Below are 13,778 nucleotides of genomic sequence, written 5' to 3' on the forward strand. Positions count from 1 at the left end.
GGAAAGATAGCAGAGTAGCCTAAGCTCCAGGTAAGGCAGTTGGTCCCCGTTTGAAGGGGAACCACGGGAAGACTCTGAACTTAGGGGCTATGGAGAGATCCTCCCTCTTTCCCTTGGGTCCTCAGGACGTGAGCATTGTTTGAGCACCAAACAAGCGGAGCGCCTCCTTTCGGCGCCCTCCATCTGTCGTCGCTCCCTGTGTCTGCGTCGAGCATCCAGCAAGTCCCCCTCCAGCGCTATCTCGCTGCCAGGTTCACTATCTATCCCAGGAATGCTGGCAGGAGGAATCTCTGCCAGCTGCTGTGCTTGTGAGAGATGAGTGAGCTCCTCTCCCATGGATTGCTGTTCCCCCTCAGAATCAGAACTGCTCTGGAGCTCTATGGGCTCAGTTTCCACCCTGACAGCACCAAAAGGAGCTAACCCTGCAGAAAGCCACAAAGATCTGCATGATACCCAAGCTAAAATTCCTGAACAAATACCCCAGCCCTTGGATCGTCCAGTGTGGAGCAGAGAATCCTGATGGGGATGAAGTGCAGGCTACTTCCTCATGGGTAGGACATTCAGTGCCTTATTTAGGGCTCTCCTGGCCAGAGAACACCACCATCATTCTCTGGCTCAGAGAATGTACTGAATATCTTGAGCCAGATCACTGGTTCATCATGCCCTGGGCCAGCTCTACTATTAGGCAAAGTGAGGCGGCCACTTCAGGCAGCACATGGTTGGGGGCAGCAGTGAGGTGTTGGAGAGCAGAGCTATAGATGCTACACAGCCTACTCTGCACTCCCTAAGCTACTTCACTGTCCTCAGATGTGGTGGAGGATGCTGTCCTATCACCACCGTTGAAGCAGGAGTCAGCTATTGCTCTGATTGACTTCTGCATGTGGAATGGGGGCTGCCATTTTATGCCTCGAGCAACAAAATATCTTGGACCAGTCTTGACCATGCCAGTGTTTCTGACTGGCAACTTCTCTCCACAGCCTCAAGCAGCATTTCCCAGCCTTGCTGAGGGAAACCCTTCTGGCTGTATATTGAGCCTGGAACCTGCTGCGTGCAACGTATGTGAACTGCCACACTTAAGGTCCATAAATCTGCTAAGGAATTTTACTGCTAAGGGCCATAAATATTGTACAATACTAATCCCAGCTTACTGTGCATAACCACAGAGACTTCGCTGTAGTATTTTAGTAATGAATGGGCCTGAATCCATTTCTGGTGTTGTGGGAGCCACTTCACACCCTTGAACACTTAAAACAGTGTTAAAAATTACATCTAGTACGTTAAGGCAATGCATTTTTAAAATTACATCTGCTATATTAAGCAGTTTTACTTCCATGTAATCCATTCTAAGATCAAAGCATTTCTCTGAGAAATAAGTAGAAGAAACTTGATTAGGTACTTACGCAAACAATTAGGATAGTGGTAATAGCCAGGAGCGCACAGGCTGCATTTTGGCCCAACATAGTTTGTATGGCAAAGACAGTGTCCCTGAGGGCCACATGTGTTGTCCACAGATCCAGCTGCATCACAGTTGCACTCTTGTATGGGAAAAATAAGAAGCCATCATGCTGTTGTTTGCGAGTTCTCTTTAAATCATCATTTTCCATACACTTTTGTCCCCCAAAGCAAATCTCAAAGTAGTCAGCTAAAATCCTAATTCATCCTGGGAGTGGGGGGACCACCTTCAGTGAAAATTGACCAGGAAGGAAGGAAGGAATAATGTTATTCTTGTCATGTCGATATTTAAAATCTACAAAAAGATGTAATTTAACTATTTTCTAGCTGCATAAGATGAGGTTTTCAAATGGGTGCCTGTCATGAACCCCAGCCCTTTGACCGTCAAATGTGGAGCACAGAATTCTGATGAGGTGCAGGCTACTTCCTCAGGGGTAGGACATTCAGTGCCTTATTTAGGGCTCTCCTGGCTAGAGAACACCACCATCATTCTCTGGCTCAGAGTATATACTGAATATAATGAGCCAGATCACTGGTCCATCATGCCCAGGGCCAGCTCTTCTATTAGTCAAACTGAGGCAGCTACTTCAGGCAGCAAATGAACCCCCATTCTCTGACTCAGAGGATGAGTCCCCAGCAGAAACTCCATCTCCCAAGCCTCATGGAAGTCTCAGGGTACAAAAACAGGTGAGGGCCCTTTAACATTTCAATCAGCTCCTACAGGAGGGTGAACTACAGTTCTTGTCAGCCTACATAAACATTCAGTTGGCTTTAGCTCCTTGCTGAGACATCATCATCCTAGTATTCTACTAGAAGAGTTTTCCAGTCAGCAGGACCCACTTGGAGCTATCCAAGGTGCTATTTTCTTCCTGCCTTGATCTGACTACCATTATGCTACCAGCTTCCACTGTGAGTCTCACAGAACGGGACAGTGCCAATGAGTCACAACCAAAGAAACCTAATCCTTTCTTATAAATATGTAGCACGTTAGATAGATATGACAGTATCCAATGAGACAAAACTGCTAATTCAAATGTCATGCTAGCATAAGCAACCTCTGTCACAATGCCAATTGCATTTGTTGGCATGACAGGTTTCCCTGGAAAACATGTCATGCCAGCAAATGCTATTGGTGTTGCACTAGTGGTCACTTAAACTAGCACAACATAATTCACATTAATTTAGTAGCGTTGCCTTGGATACTGTCTCTGTATAGAGGACCACGCAAGATAAAAACAGACCGTTCTTGACCATCAATAAAATTTGTTTAGGAAAGTGATTATGGTATTGCTATATGATATCCTACAGTAAGAATTCATGGGGCCTGGCAGCCTATTGATTAATATGCCTTAACTTCTGCAATGTCAGTTATTTGCATAAAAGCCTGATGTTCCTTGTACATTTAAAAATGCTGATCACTCTAAACTCAGCAAAAGCATGACAGATGAATGTCTGCTTATAGCCAAAAACAATACATTTATTATGCATATGCACTGATTTGAGGTACATTATACAGGATGGTGAAATTTGGTTGCTAGTTCACTGATCTTTTAAAAACCAAGGTTTTCCTATGACACGTTACATACCTCTAACTGTGAGCCCAACTGGGAGCTGCTATCTGGATGTGCCCAGTAGGAGGGGGAATTCAAATAGATAGAGTAGTATCTTTTGTTGGATTGACTTTTGCAAGGTGGAATTTGGGCCATATCTACCAGCTCCACCTTTGCTGGGTCACTATTGAAATTCATGGTAAGTACTGGCAAGTCCCTCAAATTCATGGTAGGCAAGTCCTTCAAGTGCTGGGCCTCATTAGGCTTTGGTGGATAATTAACTCTTCATAGTATTCTTAGATGATGTCATCAGGATGTGCAGTACTGAGTAGCCTGCATGATGAAGACTGGTCTTTCTCCACTGCCCTCCACTGGAGTCATGGGGGGTGGGTAAAAAAGATCTAGGCGTGCATTACATTCTTTGTAGTTTGAATATAATATTATGTACGTGATAATAACAGAATATTAGAAAAAAATAAAAAATATTCGCAAAGGCTGTACTGAAACACATTGTGGAGTATATAGTCATGCAACATCATGACTGTACGGTGTGGAGAATGTGGATAGGAAGACATTTCTCCCTCTCTCATAATACTAGAACCCGGGGTCATCCCATGAAGCTGATTGGTGGGAGATTCAGGACAGATAAAAGGAAGTGCTTCTGCACACAGCGCATAGTTAAACTATGGAATTTGCTACCACAAGATGTAGTGATGGCCACCAATTTGGATGGCTTTAAAAGGGGGTTAGGCAAATTCCTGGAGGAGAAGGCTATCAATGGCTACTTGCCCTGATGGCTATATGCTCCCTCCAGTATCAGAGACAGTAAGTCTATGTACACCAGTTGCTGGGGAACCTGGGTGGGAGGGTGCTGTTGCACTCATGCCCTGCTTGTGGGTTTCCTGTCAGCAGCTGGCTGGCCACTGTATGAACAGAATGCCAGACTAGATGGACCCTTGGTCTGATCCAGCAGGGCTCTTTTTATGCTCTTATGAATGTTGCAGTAAATATATCCAGAATCACTCTGAATAGACAACACACAAGGAGGAGTGTTCAAGTCTCTCCGAAGGCTGTGGCACACACAATAAAAGAACACAGGAAACTGCCTTATACTGAGTCAGACCATTGGTGCATCTAGCCCAGTATTGTTGTCACTGACTGGAAGCCACTCTCCAGGGTTTCAGGCAGGAGTTTTTCCCGCCCTACCTGGAGATCAAGCCTGGTACCTTCTGCATGCAAGCGTGCGCTCTACCACTGAGCCATAGTCCTCCTCTTAACCAATAATTAAGTTAATACTGGCATGTGCCTTTCCCACAAAGGGATTCCACACTAATTCCGATGTAAGGTGCAATCATGCTATGCAAATATAATTATCATTAACTTCACTAACTAAATTATCACTAACTCAGACATGAGTAATCAAGCAGAGGGTTACAGTCAAGTAGGATTAGGAAAAGGAAATGAAATTGGTTGATTTTACTTTTATCCACTTAGCTTCAAGATGGTCTCTGCATTATTTGAGTTTTGTATATTGGATTCCAGGAGATGGGGGGGGGGGTGCAGGGGGTGGCACTGAATCAGAAGTATTTGGAAGGCAAAATCCAGACCAGAGAATGGATCTTCAATGAGGATAAAATGCCCATAGAGATTAGAGCCCTTTGTAAAACAAGTTCAGGCACCACCTGATTATTTTACTGAAGAAATAGTTATAAATTGCAAATGTGCTGGCATACAGCTAAAGAATATTCTACTAATGGAGTTGTTTTCTCTGTTCCTTCTTCATATATTATATATCCAAATAAAACATAATGACTTATATAAAGACAAACAAATTCAGGCATCATCCATGTACTTATCAATCCAGTTTTCTGACCATTTTGGAGAAATACAAAGGGCTTCCCCCTTTTAATGCCTCCCACATAACTCCAATCTGATCCTTGGGACTCCTCCTTCAGTTTAAAATTGCCCTTCCCATTTACTTAGCTTTCATATGACACTTTCCTTTCTTTGGATGCATATTGTTTTTCCACAGTCCTTCTTGCCACCTAGGCTTCGTGAAAATATTTAAAGCTCAAGATTTAAACCAAGCTAATCTGAGGTCATTTCCTCCACTAGACTGTGAATTGATCTGTTTCCAGTGAAAAATTCTTACATGCCAACTGAAAGATATGTGTTGTGTTTTTCATTAAAGCATTTGTATCTTCTCCAGGTCCATCAATATGCTAGTTCAACCTCTTTTGCTGTTGACTCAATCTAGCATTTTGCAAGAGAGGACTTTTTAAAATTCACAGAGTTTTCCAATGTCACACTCAATAATGAGCAAACACTCCACACCCACATAAACATAATGCTATTTCCTTTTTGTTTTGATGATCATCCATTTCTATCCATTTACTGGGTCATGTGATAATAAACTGTCACACTGTCATGTGACGTTTTGTCTTGTGACACATCACCACATACAGCACAGGTGTTAAACGTCTTTCAGCCTGAGGGCCAAATTCCATTTCGGAGAAGCTCTTGGGGGCTGCATTCCAGTAGTTGTTGTTGTTGTTGTTCAGTCATTAAGTCGTGTCCGACTCTTCGTGACCCCATGGACCATAGCACGCCAGGCCTTCCTGTCCTCAGCTCTCTCCCGGAGCGTGCTCAAGTTCATATTCATTGCATCAGTGATGCTATCTAGCCATCTCATCCTCTGCCATCCCCTTCTCCTTTTGCCTTCGATCTTTCCCAGCATCAGGGTCTTTTCCAGGGAGTTTTCTCTTTGCATTAGGTGGCCAAAATATTTGAGCTTCAGCTTCAGTATCTGTCCTTCCAATGAGCACTCAGGGTTGAGTTCCTTTAGGATGGACTGATTTGACCTCCTTGCAGTCCAGGGAACTCGTAAGAGTCTTCTCCAGCACCACAGTTCGAAAGCATCAATTCTTCGGCGCTCAGCCTTCCTTATAGTCCAGCTCTCACAGCCATACATTACTACTGGGAAAACCATAGCTTTGATTAGACGGACCTTTGTCGGCAAGGTGATGTCTCTGCGTCTTACTATGCTGTCTAGGTTTGCCATAGCTTTCCTCCCAAGGAGCAAGCGTCTTTTAATTTCATGGCTACAGTCACTATCTGCTGTGATCTTGGAGCCCAAGAAAATAAAATCTGTCACTGCTGCCATTTCTTCCCCTTCCATATGCCAGGAAGAGATGGGGCCACATGCCATGATCTTCGTTTTTTTAATGTTGAGTTTCAAACCAGCTTTTGCATTCACCTCTTTCACCCTGAACAAGAGGCTCTTTAGATCCTCTTTGCTTTCTGCCATTAGGGTGGTATCGTCTGCGTATCTGAGGTTGTTGAGAATTCTTCCGGCAATCTTAATTCCGACCTGTGATTCATCCAACCCGGCGTTTCTCATGATGTACTCTGCATATAAGTTAAATAAGCAGGGCGACAATATGCAGCCTTGTCGTACTCCTTTCCCCATTTTGAACCAATCGGTTGTTCCATGTCCGGTTCTTACTGTTGCTTCTTGACCCTTGTACAGGTTTCTCAGGAGACAGGTAAGGTGGTCTGGTACTCCCATCTCTTGCCACAGTTTGTTGTGATCCACACAATCAAAGGCTTTAGCATAGTCAATGAAGCAGAAAGAGACATTTTTCTGGAATTCTCTTGCTTTCTCCATGATCCAGCGAATGTTGGCAATTTGATCTCTAGTTCCTCTGCCTTTTCGGAACCCAGCTAGTACTTCCAGTAGTTCTCAGTTCACATGCTGCTGAAGCCTAGCTTGTAGGATTTCGAGCATCACCTTTCTGGCATGTGAAATGAGCACAATTGTACGGTAGTTTGAACACCCTTTGGCATTGCCCTTCTTTGGAATTGGAATGTAAACTGACCTTTTCCAGTCTTGTGGCCACTGTTGAGTGTTCCAAATTTGTTGGTATATTGAGTGCAGCACTTTAACAGCATCATCTTTTAGGATTTTAAATAGCTCAGCTGGAATACTGTCATCTCCGCTAGCTTTGTTGTTACTAATGCTTCCTAAGGCCCACTTGACTTCACTCTCGAGGATGTCCGGCTCAAGTTCAGTGACCGCACTATCATGGCTATCAGGGACATTCAGATCTTTCCTGTATAGTTCTTCCGTGTATTCTTTCCACCTCTTCTTAATCTCATCTGCTTCTGTGAGGTCCCTGCCTGCTCTGTCCTTTATCATGCCCGTCTTTGCACAAAATGTTCCCTTGAGATCTCCGATTTTCTTGAAGAGATCTCTAGTCTTTCCCATTCTGTTGTTTTCCTCAATTTCTTTGCATTGTTCATTTAAGAAGGCCTTCTTGTCTCTCCTTGCTATTCTTTGGAACTCTGTATTCAGTTGGATATATCTTCCCCTTTCTCCCTTGCTTTTCGCCTCCCTTCTTTCCTCAGCTACTTGTAAAGCCTCATCAGACAGCCACTTGGCTTTCTTGCATTTCTTTTTCTTTGGGATGGATTGAGTTGCTGCCTCCTGAACAATGTTACGGACCTCCGTCCATAGTTCCTCAGGCACTCTGTCTATCAGGTCTAATCCCTTAAATCTATTCCTCACCTCCACTGTATATTCATCAGGGATATGATTGAGGTCATACCTGAATGGTTTAGTGGTTTTCCCTACGTTCTTCAATTTCAGCCGAAATTTTGCAAGAAGCAGCTCATGATCTGAGCCACAGTCAGCTCCAGGTCTTGTTTTTACTGACTGTATAGAGCTTCTCCATCTTTGGCTGCAAAGTACATATCAATCTGATTTCGATATTGACCATCTGGTGATGTCCATGTGTACAGTCGCCTCTTGTGCTGTTGGAAAAGAGTGTTTGCTATGATCAGCGTGTTCTCTTGGCAAAACTCTATTAGCCTTTGTCCTGCTTCATTTTGTACACCAAGGCCATGCTTGCCTGTTATCCTGGTGATTTCTTGACTTCCTACTTTAGCATTCCAATCCCCTATGATGAAGAGGACATCTTTTTTTGGTGTTAGTTCTAGAAGGTGTTGTAGGTCTTCATAGAACCGATCAACCTCAGCTTCTTCGGCCTCAGTGGTTGGGGCATAGACTTGAATTACTGTGATGTTGAATGGTTTGCCTTGGATTCATTCTGAGATCATTCTATCGTTTTTGAGATTGTACCCCAGTACTGCTTTTCCCACCCTTTTGTTGACTATGAGTGCTACTCCATTTCTTCTCAGGGATTCTTGCCCACAGTAGTAGATATAATGGTCACCTGAATTAAATTCACCCATGCTTGTCCATTTTAGTTCGCTGATTCCCAAGATGTCGATGTTCAGTCTTGCCATCTCATGTTTGACCACCTCCAGCTTACCTTGATTCATTGATCTGACATTCCAGGTTTCTAAACAATATTGTTCTTTACAGCATCAGATTTTCTTTTCACCACCAGACACATCCACAGCTGAGTGTCCTTTCAGCTTTGGCCCAGCCGCTTCACTCTTTCTGGCACTACTTGGAAATTCCCTCTGCTCTCCCCCAGTAGTATACTGGACACCTTCCGACCTGAGGGGCTCATCTTCCAGCGTCATATCTTTTAGCCTTGTGATACGTTTCATGGGGTTTTCTTGGCAAGAATACTGGAATGGGTTGCCATTTCCTTCTCCAGTGGACCACATTTTGTCAGAACTCTCTGCCATGACCTGTCTGTCTTGGGTGGCCCTGCATGGCATAGCTTACGGCTTCACTGAGTTACGCAAGACTCTTCGCCACAACAAGGCAGTGATCCATGAAGGGGTGAGGCCAGTAGTGGGTGAGGCCAAAGGCAAAATAGGGTAGGGCCAAAAATACCAGCATATTTTAGCTTACAATTCTTACTGCCACTAACTAAGCTTTAGGAGAGGCATTTCAACCTTCAGGGAAAAACTGCATAAAAGTCAGAAAACCACCAAAGGACTGGCAGTCGGAGAAAGGAGGTGGGGCCAGGGAGAAGGGGGCATGGCCTTCTGGGAAGCCCTTGAGGGCTGGATTTGGCCCCCAGGTGGTATGGATTTTGCCTGTGGGCCTGAGATTCTAACATGCTTTGCAGTTGGTGATTCAGGCCCTAGCATCTTTAGTTGAGGGACATCAGGTAACAGGCTGGGAAAACTGGCTGAGACTGCTGCCAATTGGTGGATAGCACCTGACTGACAGTACAATCTTATACATGTTTATTCAGAAGTAAGCCACACTGAGTTCAATGGGATGTAGTCCCAGGTATGTATAGGATGCCTGAAGGGACCACTGTCTGACTCAAGTGTACAGCTTTTTCTTATATCTGAATGAAAGACAAGAGAGCCCATTACTAGGTCAACATGCTCCCCTCCCAATTCCCAAAATGTGAGGAAGCAGCCTAGAGGGTTCTCCCATCCCTCCTTTTTCTAATCAAGGCACCATTTTACAGCACTACTGGACAGAGATCCTTATCTGTTTAAGGATGTAAAATCAGCAGCCCCAAAAGAATACATTATCCTATTCGTATCTGTTTGAATCATACCTGGTCAGATCAATGCTTTACAAAATATGCTTACCTTGACAGAAGGGGAAAGAATGGTACCCAGGGCGACAGCTGTTGCACTGAAGGCCATCCACCTCAAAACGGCAAAGGCAGATCCCAAGGAAGTCACAGATTTCAGGGCGAGTGCCCGCTAAATCGCACTGACACACTGCCAAGAAAAAGGACACTGTCAGAAGCATTGTTGATTGAAACAGCAAACTGAAAGCACAGCACAGCTAAATCATCTCCAGAATTAGGGTGACACTTCTCTCTCGGTTTTCTTGTGGCTCGTTTGCCAGCCCACAGGTTGATCTACTAATTACAATGAGGCCAGTTCGAAAGAAAAGGAATTATTTATGTCATTGTGAAAATCTGGCCAATTCGGGCTCCAAGCCTAGCACTAAACACTTGCAAGTAGTTCCCCTGAAAGGTCACTGAGAAATTTGTTTATTACTTCAAAGTTCAGAGGTTGTTGTCTCAGGCAGCGTCTACACTACAGCCTCCTTGGTTTCTGAGGTGTTTTATTTATAAAGAAGAAAAAGCTACTCTGTGGTCACACAGCAATAGATACTGCACTGTATCTTCCGTGATTATAACGCATTTCTGTGCTGCAAGGCAATGTCTACAGTGGGAGCTGCTTGAGAAGTGGGTAGTTGTTTGGAACTCACCTGAGCTATTTCTAAGGAGAGGGGGATATTCTCTCTCTCTCAGGTAAATGTAGGTGCACCTGCCCAGATGGTTAACTGCGTAGTTATTCTGGGGCAGTTTCCCTCCACTTTCTTACAGTGGTCTTATGGATGAACATAAGGAAACTTCCCTGGACATCCCCCACTCAATCCCGCCTCTCATGGTCTTTTCCTTCTTTTCTTCTCCCTCTCTTTAGTGTCTTGGCATTTTGGATCTACCTTGCCATTCCAGGTGCTTTGCTTTCTTTTGCTGTGGATTAGGAACAGCAGAAACTATTCCTGGCTTTTAGCAAGAAGAGTTTTTCCCCTCCCTTTCCCCCCAAAGTCCACCATATGATGCCCTTTGTCCTTCTACCAAAAAATGTTATTCAACTCCTCCAAGCCAATAGGAAAGCCATGGCCCCTCTGCCATGATCCTCCAATTGTCCTATCTCAAGCATACCTGTTTCCTCTTCCCTTTCTTGGTGTCCTTTATACCACTTAGCTGGGAATAAGCACCATGGAAGTCAACAGGACTTACTTCTGGATAGACATATGTACAATTACATTCTCAGTTTCCTAGTAGTTTTTTTTGTGGGAGGGGAATGAAAGAGTGAAGGGGGCAATTGGGAAGATCTGAACATATATTTATTTCCTTCAAAGGAGTAAAGGGAGGGGGAAGAAGAAAAATTGATTTAATTCCATTTGACTTGTCACACCAAATCAACATCACAGACATTGCAGCAGTTGTGCCCAGCTGCACAGCTATGCAAGAGGGGTTCTTTGCTGAAAATTAAAGAAACACTCCATGTTCATTCACAGCTATATAGGTGCACATTTAAAAGCAACATCGTCCCAAAAATATTAACAGCTGACCATCCAAGCCTGGTTGATGACGGTCAGCAAATGGAGGACAGACCCCCCATTCTTTCCAAATGAGCCACTTCCCCATGCATAAGGTGATAGGTGAAGTAGTCCAAGAGCCCATGTCAAAATACTTACATCATAAGGTACAAAAGGTTTGACTACCTAGATATCTGACAAATGTTGTGGCATCTCCAAAACTAACAACCTCATGAGTAACTGCTGGGGTGTTTAGGTTGCTAGAGGTGTGATAGCCCCCACAAACCCCTTTTCCTGGCCAATAATTACATCGTAAGGTGTAAGGATGAAATAAGCAATATCTGTTTGGAGAATAGTGCATATAATTCCATACTGTCCAATCTGACTGACTTTGTTGGGGCTTACTCCATTTCTCACCCTTCCAAACAAGGGACAACAGGGACCATTTATTTATGTCATAAAGTACATGGCTGAAACTGGTACCACTTCATAGAGATCCCCTTCCTGCATCTAAAAATATCCAATCTGGCTGCTTTACATGGGGCCAACCACAATCAGACCATTTAATATGCTTGGAGGCATAACCATTTCCACTGTACTGAACTGGAACCTACTAAAGGTGAGGAAGAAAAGTTGCTGAACAGGTTCTGGAGGCTGAATGCACTCCCAACAATATCAGTCATAAATATGCACCAATTGTCCATACTGAAACCACTAGTGCAAGGACATCATGGTAAACAACAAAACCCTTCACACAATGGATTTGCGAAATGCCAGAATATAGTGGCACAAAGCACAGGAGAACTACAGATTTCCAATTAATATGTGGCATGAAAGTGAGCCAGATGTTGCTGTAATAGGAAAAAATCCTGGAGTAAATTGACCCTTGGAGTGGTTATTCAGAGAGGCTATCCAGGTTATCCTGTTTACACATCCGTATTGCCTCTCTTCCCCTTCATGGATCACTGCCTTGTTGTGGCGAAGGGTCTTGCGTAACTCAGTGAAGCCATAAGCTATGCCGTGCAGAGCCACCCAAGACGGACAGGTCATGGCAGAGAGTTCTGACAAAATGTGGTCCACTGGAGAAGGAAATGGCAACCCACTCCAGTATGCTTGCCAAGAAAACCCCATGGAACGTATCCCAAGGCTAAAAGATATGACGCCGGAAGATGAGCCCCTCAGGTCAGAAGGTGTCCAATATGCTACTGGGGAAGAGCAGACGGTATTTCCAAGTAGCGCCAGAAAGAGTGAAGTGGCTGGGCCAAACCCGAAAGGACACTCAGCTGTGGATGTGTCTGGTGGTGAAAAGAAAATCCGATGCTGTAAAGAACAATATTGTTTAGAAACCTGGAATGTCAGATCAATGAATCAAGGTAAGCTGGAGGTGGTCAAACATGAGATGGCAAGATTGAACATCGACATCTTGGGAATCAGCGAACTAAAATGGACAAGCATGGGCGAATTTAATTCAGGTGACCATCATATCTACTATTGTGGGCAAGAATCCCTTAGAAGAAATGGAGTAGCACTCATAGTCAACAAAAGGGTGGGAAAAGCAGTACTGGGGTACAATCTTAAAAATGATAGAATGATCTCAGTACGAATCCAAGGCAAACCATTCAACATCACAGTAATTCAAGTCTATGCCCCAAACACTGAGGCCGAAGAAGCTGAGGTTGATCGGTTCTATGAAGACCTACAACACCTTCTAGAACTAACACCAAAAAAAGATGTCCTCTTCATCATAGGGGATTGGAATGCTAAAGTAGGAAGTCAAGAAATTACCGGGATAACAGGCAAGCATGGCCTTGGTGTACAAAATGAAGCAGGACAAAAGCTAATAGAGTTTTGCCAAGAGAACATGCTGATCATAGCAAACACTCTTTTCCAACAGCACAAGAGGCGACTCTACACATGGACATCACCCGATGGTCAATATCGAAATCAGATTGATTATGTCCTTTGCAGCCAAAGATGGAGAAGCTCCATACAGTCAGTAAAAACAAGACCTGGAGCTGACTGTGGCTCAGATCATGAGCTGCTTGTTGCAAAATTTCGGCTTAAATTGAAGAACGTAGGGAAAACCACTAAACCGTTCAGGTATGACCTCAATCATATCCCTGATGAATATACAGTGGAGGTGAGGAATAGATTTAAGGGATTAGATCTGATAGACAGAGTGCCTGAGGAACTATGGACGGAGGTCCGTAACATTGTTCAGGAGGCAGCAACGAAATCCATCCCAAAGAAAAAGAAATGCAAGAAAGCCAAGTGGCTGCCTGATGAGGCTTTACAAGTAGCTCACGAAAGAAGGGAAGCGAAAAGCAAGGGAGAAAGGGGAAGATATATCCAACTGAATGCAGAGTTCCAGAGAATAGCAAGGAGAGACAAGAAGGCCTTCTTAAATGAACAATGCAAAGAAATTGAGGAAAACAACAGAATGGGAAAGACTAGAGATCTCTTCAAGAAAATTGGAAATCTCAAGGGAACATTTTGTGCAAAGACGGGCATGATAAAGGACAAAGAAGGCAGGGACCTAACAGAAGCAGATGAGATTAAGAAGAGGTGGCAAGAATACACAGAAGAACTATACAGGAAAGATCTGAATGTCCTTGATAGCCATGATAGTGCGGTCACTGAACTTGAGCCGGACATCCTCGAGAGTGAAGTCAAGTGGGCCTTAGGAAGCATTAGTAACAACAAAGCTAGCGGAGATGACAGTATTCCAGCCGAGCTATTTAAAATCCTAAAAGATGATGCTGTTAAAGTGCTGC

The 13,778-nt window shown here is 44.0% G+C and overlaps 1 protein-coding gene across 1 annotated transcript in view; it reads right to left on the reverse strand.

The window, feature by feature from the left end:
- Nucleotides 1-3,230, reverse strand: part of LOC146347041 (laminin subunit alpha-3-like) — a 133,389-nt gene extending 130,159 nt beyond the window's left edge. The window contains exon 1 of the mRNA XM_084851463.1: nt 3,039-3,230. Coding sequence (XP_084707589.1) covers nt 3,039-3,230 — 192 coding nt within the window. The remainder of the gene's footprint in view (nt 1-3,038) is intronic.
- Between the last annotated feature and the right edge of the window lie 10,548 nt (nt 3,231-13,778).

Source organism: Heloderma suspectum, chromosome 4, assembly GCF_057233095.1.
Source record: "Heloderma suspectum isolate Gila_16-S chromosome 4, 16-S_ref, whole genome shotgun sequence".
Lineage (NCBI taxonomy): Eukaryota > Metazoa > Chordata > Lepidosauria > Squamata > Helodermatidae > Heloderma > Heloderma suspectum.